Genomic DNA, 7,500 nt, shown 5'->3' with positions numbered 1-7,500 from the left:
CATGAAAACCAAGAGTAGCCACGAACAATTTTGAGTCGAAATGCCCGGTGTTAAACGTGGACGTCAGAGTTTGACTTTTGAGTATAAGCTCAAAGTTATCGCTTGTGCAGATAACTTTGTGAGTTCACGAATTTCTTTTGCTTTCGGGTGCGGGTTATCTGCTAGTGCGGGTAATCTGTTGAAATTTTTTTCTTGTTATTGCAAAAAATGACCAATATGGTGCGGGTAATGTACCGCAGGTAAACGCGCGGAAATTACAGTATATTTAATTAAGTTAACACAACAGAAAGACACTTACCTCATTTTGACACGAAAATGCTTTACTGTTGCCATAAAAACTATCCAGTTAAGCTCGGATGTTACACAACATGATGAAATCATAAAGGCCACCTTTTCCAGCGAAATATTTTTTGAAACAAACAACATATTTGCTATAAGAGGCAAAAAATCCTTCCTATTTCACTACATGCGTGAAGACAAAAAACTCAATCGGGTCAAATTACTCTCCGTGTCAAAAACGCAACCAAATAAATTTCCACTAGTGTTCAGCATCAAATCCTTTACTAAAAAACCCTTTACTTGAATTATCAATAAAAAAAGGGGCAACAAGCTCTCTTACAAATAATTTTTGACTTACAAGAATTTGTGCAATTTCCAATTGTTACAAGAAGACTGTGCAGAATTGAGTGCAAACAAATAAGCCAGACAACAGAGATCACAGATCCAAGTTTTTCAATTCCTTCTCTGTCTTTGTTAAACCCACAAGTTACTAGAGAATTTTCCATTTGATTTCAGTGTTGTACAAAACACGATACCTGTACATTATTAGAACTACAGCTCACTTTGATTACGGCTCGATGGGCAACAGATTGTTGTCGAAGTCCATTACTCGTCCCTCTTAAGATTCCAGTTTTTTTTTCACTGCTTCTCTTGTTCAGTATCCAATTGACTATCCATTATTGAGCTCCATAAGGGTACATTTTGTTTACACATCCACTAAAACGCCATTCGTGTTACATAACTTTCGACGCCATTGCCGGTTAAGTTAATCATTCTACTCTGTCCACCAGAGAAATCTCCGCATTTCCCACTACCCTCTTGATCCTAACAAAATACGCGCAGAACGCTGTATGCACAAAGACACCACTTAGCAGGGAGTGACAGGCAAGGCTTTTACCAACACGAAAAAAAAAACGGAAAAAATAAGATAAAATAAAACTAACAAATAAAACGCAGATTCCGACTCGGTTTCGCAAGTAAAACACATGAATCAAAGAATGGTAAAACCCTGAAGTCTTAATTGAACTGCCAGAGAGATCGAACCTTTAAATGGCCATTGGTACCCATGTTTTTCATATATAAAATGTCTGCTGAGTGTAAAGGTGCTCAGAATAAGACATTGTCTTTCATTAATGTTGCTTTTTTTTTTTCAACATTTTAATTGTTCGCACTCAAGTCTAGGACGTGTAACGTCCGTGACAAAAACATCCATGACGAACTTTTGTTGCAGGTATATCTAAAATGTTCTGGTTAACCAGAGCTTTGTCTCTATCAGAGAGTTTCTGTTGGATGGTTAGCTTTGTGGCAGGATTGTCTTGAAAATGTATCACATAGTTATTTAAGGAAAGGAAACATTTGTCTAAAAGTCACAGATGTTATGTAATGTCTGTGACATTATACTTGCTAACAAAAAATAAACCCAGAATTTCAGTTCCCCCCCCCCCTCCCTAAGTAGAACATTGTTGCCAGCAAAGTGGAATTTTATTTTCTGAGAACGATAACGTGTCCACTTTGTAGTACAGTGTAATATAATTCCAATTAATACATCTTTTCACCACACCACTCGTGTGGAATTGCTCTAATATGGCTTCAATAGTACCTAATGTAAAATAGGCTCCAGTGCACTTTGAAGAGATTACAGTTGTAGGACATTGAACATTGATAAACAAATAGAATATTGATATACCTGCATCAACCTACATGCATCTGAATATACAGTAACTGTAACTTACCCGGTTCCTCTTTTTCCACAAGGCTTAAAACAACAGGACCAATGGTAGTTTTTCCATCTGTGCCAATGCAACTGTAGTTTCCAAAATGGCTACTCTTTACTGAAGCAATGGTGAAGCATTTGTTTTCTCCAGTTTGAAGCTTAGTTCCATTCTTCTCCCAAGTCACTATTGGTGGTGGATAGCCATTAACTGGACAGCACAATGTCTGAGTCACATTAACTGCTGTAAAGATGGGTCTTCCATGAGAAAATGTGTCATCCAGTTTCAGGGGTTCTTTGGTTGAAATAAAAACAAAAAAGGTATATTTCTATGGTGAGATAAGATTTTCAAGTTGGAAAGCTTCACCTTGAGGGAATTTGTCACCAGTCAGTGAGGATAAAATGTACAGTTGCGTAACATTCGAGGCACGTTCCCTGAAAGTTATTACATGTACAATAATCAGTGCAGTTATGAGTGCTACAGTGTACATCAGCAGCACCGAAATGAAAGCTTGAAATTTTCTGCCGTTGACAAGATTTGACCTATGGCTTCCGCTACCTGTACAGTGCTCCACATGTACCAATTATTGAGCTACACTGTAACCAACTGGGAGCTAGTCCCTTTGTGAGTTAATGATAAACAAGGAGAAGTGCAAAAGAACGCAAATGTTTGTTCACTACGGCCTTCATTCCCCCATCTTTCAACACTTTCCGCTTCGCAAATGTGTTTTTGAAGTTTGTCAACACAAAGGAGGCGTGACTATGATTGGACGACACGATTGAGACAATGCAGTCATGTCAGGAGACCAAGCGGAATAAGGAAATTTGCGGTTGACAAATTACGGTCTACCACCCTGGTAAGGCTCACTTTGTTATCAACACTAGAAGCCATGGCCACTTTGGTGATAAAGCACCGCCTTTGAAAGCTATTTTGTTGCAATATTCACAGCCTGGAGTTGCTTGCAGGACAGCTATTGCGTTGATGATGAGTTGAGAAGAAAGTTCAATCTTTGTCAATTGATTCTGATGTGGAATTGTGTCCGTGGGAACATTTTATCCCAGAAAATTTGACTCAAATTGGTGGCACCTGACAATTTAGTCTCCAGCCTAGGGATTTTATAACCGTTGACAACCCAGAAATTGAAAAATGGCTCAAATCACATCAGATCTGGAAACTAACCACACAGGAAGGAAGCTATCCACAATGGCAATAAGGTTAGGCTTTTTTAAATTATTGAGGTTTTTGTCATATAATTACCTTCTTAAGCTTTTCATCGGGATTCCCATACAAATCATTACATTTTTGTTGGCCATGCTCACACTGAGCTTGGAGCACCTGTGCGTGAACATAACCTTTCATAGCTTAGTAACCAGGCATCAGATTGGATGCAAATGTGGAAGTTCACTGTTTCTTCTTCCGTTAAACTTAATTCTAAAACTCTATCTCTTGTGTACATTTACTGTGCATATGGTTTATTTTTAGCACTCATATATCACCATAATTAACATACGTCACGCCGGATAATCAATTAACCGTCACACACCGCAACCCCAGATGTCAATGGGTTAAGAGTAATACCGCCTGCTATTGTTCCAATAATTAGTAATCCAGCTGCACAAAGATTGGTAGATAGATACACTTTTTGGTAATGCTGAAATGATTTTTTATAACACCAAAATTTTTTGTGATAATATTTATACAAATCTTTTATTTCTTTAATTTTTTCATGTGATAGATTTTTGCTTATGACTGAAATGAAATATTTTTTCACACATATTATGTATATATATTATTATCTGTTTTCACTATTTTTAATCAGATTTTGTAACAATGTTAGTTGTTGTTGGTGATCATTGATGGCTTGATCGAGTTGCAGCTTTGAAACAGCATGGTTGTTATTAACTCCATCTTTTATAACTTTACATAGATTTTCCATGTCTAAATCACCATCTTTATTAATATAACTTTCATAGGTATTATATACATGTTCAATTGGTTCATTCATAGGAATAACAGAAAATTCACTTTTATTTCCGTTTTCATGTTCAACATATGGCATTTAATATTAGTTAGATTAATTTTAGTAAAAGATTGTATAGGTAAATAGAAATGGTAGATTTTGTCCATTTTCAAGTTCCAATCTTAAACAAGGTGTAATTCTATTAATAGAAATCAATGGTGGTGTTGATGGATATCTCAAATTATATCTGTGTTTTTTTAAAATTACCATTACCAGCATGTTCATACCAAATTAAAATAGCATCATTTTGATTAGTATACCTTCCTTGATGATATATTTGTACTGTAGCTATGTACACATTGCTGAAAGAGAGTGGCATTTCATTTACAAAAGCATTTTGGTTATTATCGAATTTTCCATTACTCATATTGTTGACTAATTTTTTTGATAAAGCATCATTTTTATTTTGAACATTACCTAAATTAGATATGTTATTTGACATATCAATCGGCAAATGACATTTGAATTTTTCATTTATGATTTCATATGCTTTTCCATAATCATATATATCCATTGGAATATAATTTTTCGATGCATCCTTGAGACCATAAGTAAGTGCGTAAATTGGTAATCTGTTTGGTAACTTATTGTCGTATGAGGCTTGAAAGGTAGCATATAAACGTCTTTGAATATTGTTACTAGATCCATCAGGTGATAAATTCAAAATACATCTGATATATTGATACTGGTTATTTATTTTTGGGTAAGCTTGGTAATCTATATTTATACTTGTTGCTTGAAATGTTAAAACTGAGCTATTGAATTCACTGTTGAATTTATTTTGAATATAAATTTCAATACATGCAGTATAATGATCACTATAATTGTCTCGAATTAGTTTGAATAAATTAAAATCCCATCTTATCTTATAAATGGATTCATCAGTTTTTCTTGAAATGGTTAATTTGTATGCTGCTTTATTAATAAGATGTGGTGTAAAATTATGAACAGGCTGGCACCATATCTACCAAAATTAGTAGTTAATTCAGTTTGTGTTTTCATAATACATTCAAATACGCTTTTTCTATTTTTGTGAGATGAAATATGACTCTCACCTATTTTTTGATTGACATATGATTTATTTGTACTACCATTTTCATTAGTAGGTGTTGCCATATCAGTAATTTTTTTATTGTTTACAGATAAATTTGAATCTAAATTGGAGGCATCTTTTTTAAAATATGCTTTTGATATGTTGGTTTCAATTATAGAATTTGCTTCGTTAAGTTGTTCTAAATTAACAGGACCTTTATTTCCAGATGCTTTTTTTAAACTTCTAATTTGTGACCTCTCACATGAAAACGTACACTAACTGTTTTCAGTTGAACGGCTAAAGCCGTTGGTTACCCGTTGGGGTACCCGTTGGAGGCATTGGAAAAGCCGTTGGGTTTTTTTCTTTACCCGTTGAAGGCGTTGAAAAAAGCCGTTGGGAAATTTTCTCCCAAACCGTTGGAAACGTTGAGAAAAGCCGTTTGGTTTTTTTTCCTTACCCGTTGAAATTGCTGAGAAAAGCCGTTGGGAAAATTTGTCCTACCCATTAAAGCTTCCTAGCCGCGCCGTAAACTCACCTATTTACTGTTCGGATTACAACCGGTCAAGTGTGACCTCTCAAACAAAAATATCCAACGGTAAACTACTGAGCAGATGGCTACACTGTTTCAAAATTAAATTTAAAATGGATAGCATGAAAGGACTAATGTATATGTGACCTCTCACGCGAAAACGTACACTAACGGTTTTCCGTTGAACGGCTAAGGCCGTTGGTTACCCGTTGGGTACCCATTGGAGGCGTTGATGAAAGCATTGAAGGCATTGGAAAAGCCGTTGGGTTTTTTTCTTTACCCGTTGAAGGCGTTGAAAAAAGCCGTTGGGAAATTTCTCCCAAACCGTTGGAAACGTTGGAAAAAGCCGTTTGGTTTTTTTCCCTTACCCGTTGAAAGCGCTGAGAAAAGCCGTTGGGAAAATTCGTCCTACCCGTTAAAGAATCCTAGCCGCGCCGTTTTGAAGCGACTTCAGAATCAATACGTCGCCACTTCCAAATTTTGAAAACAAAGTCCCGATTTTAGGTAGATTTATTTTATCAAAGATGACAATAACAGCATTAATTCAGTGCATCCATTACTTCATTAGCTACTGTAGTTGCAAAGTAAAATACAACAAATTATTATTTTATCCAAAGAAATGTAGCATTTCAAGTTATTTTCAAAGCCGAAGTAACGATACATTCAAAGCGGTGCGTTCATAAAAGAGCTCTTTGCTATAAATATGATATAAAAAGAGTTCTGTATCATCACTGAAGATGTCGAGGGGGCAAAAAAGCTCGCGAGAAACTCCAGGCGAGTGGTTACGTTAAACAAATATTTTTCAGTTGAAATTTGGTAAGTTCAGCATCATTCAATCACATTTAATTTGACGTTCGCACAGGATGGGTCTTCGATCTTTGGTCTTCGTTTTTGGAGTCTTTATTGTCCATTCTACCTATTAGCGTGGTTATTTCAGCTTGAAATCCGTCCAAAACTCGAAGCGCTCGACCTCAAACAATATCGAAAACTCCAGCATTGGGAGCTCCAAGGATGCGTAGCGGGATTTTCGTGTACCGGCTTGCAGCCGTCACGCCATGTGCTCCTCTCTGATTGGATGATGATTTCTAATTAGCCAATCACAGAGGAGCAAACGTCGTGATGGCTGCACGCTGTCACACCAAAATCCAACTACGCTTCCTTGGAGTTCCGAATGCTGGATTTTTTAAATTTTATTTGAGGTCCAGCGCTTCGAGTTTTGGACGGATTTCAGATACAATGGCATGAAAGGAAACCTCTGGGTTTCAGCTTGCTTGGTGCGTGATTTGAAACCTGTGCGACGTTTAGTTTGTCCATCACACATGCAAATAGTCTATTCGTCATTTCAATCGGCGACGCAAAAAATATCTTTTGCTTTATTCTTCAGAGCATGGATGCTATGCAAGAACTCGTTTGTTTTTGCTCTCTTTTTAAATTTTATCGCGTGTGACTTGTGAAAATAAATGTTATTCGCAGCGTGCACGTTTACTTGACGTTTTCACAAACAATTTTGCTTGAGTTGATGAAAATGCTTGAGCTCTAAACGTAACTGTGAATACGACTGGTGGAAGAAACTGGCTTTTGATAAAAAGAATACCGATTCTAACAGTATGTAAATTTCAGTCGAGAAGTTCACACGGCGTGATGATCGAGAGTTGTGTTGGTTGATTTACATCTCAACGTGTAAAAACATCTGAACTAGCTTTATTCTTAGCTTGAGCGAGTGGATTCCATAAAAGACATTTAAAAAGCGTCTTAAAGAGCAAGTATCATTTATGGCGACTGGTGAAAGAAACCATTAATTTTGATAAAACGAATACCGATTCACATGGTATGCAAATTTCGGCCGAGAAGTTGTCACGGTGGTGGTCGAGAGTTGTGTTGTCTAGGGTTCTATTTCATTTGCGACCTGATTTTCTACTTGCGTAGA

The 7,500-nt window shown here is 36.5% G+C and overlaps 1 protein-coding gene across 1 annotated transcript in view; it reads right to left on the bottom strand.

Moving 5' to 3' along the window:
• LOC138029773 (roundabout homolog 2-like) overlaps positions 1-7,500 on the bottom strand; it is an 81,024-nt gene that overhangs the window by 40,398 nt on the left and 33,126 nt on the right. Inside the window, exon 4 of the mRNA XM_068877599.1 lies at positions 2,013-2,285. Within this exon, the coding sequence (XP_068733700.1) occupies positions 2,013-2,285 (273 nt within the window). The remainder of the gene's footprint in view (positions 1-2,012; positions 2,286-7,500) is intronic.

This window comes from Montipora capricornis, chromosome 13 (assembly GCF_036669925.1).
Source record: "Montipora capricornis isolate CH-2021 chromosome 13, ASM3666992v2, whole genome shotgun sequence".
NCBI lineage: Eukaryota > Metazoa > Cnidaria > Anthozoa > Scleractinia > Acroporidae > Montipora > Montipora capricornis.
Note: the sequence above shows the minus strand (reverse complement) of the source record. Positions and strands in the feature narration are given on the sequence as shown.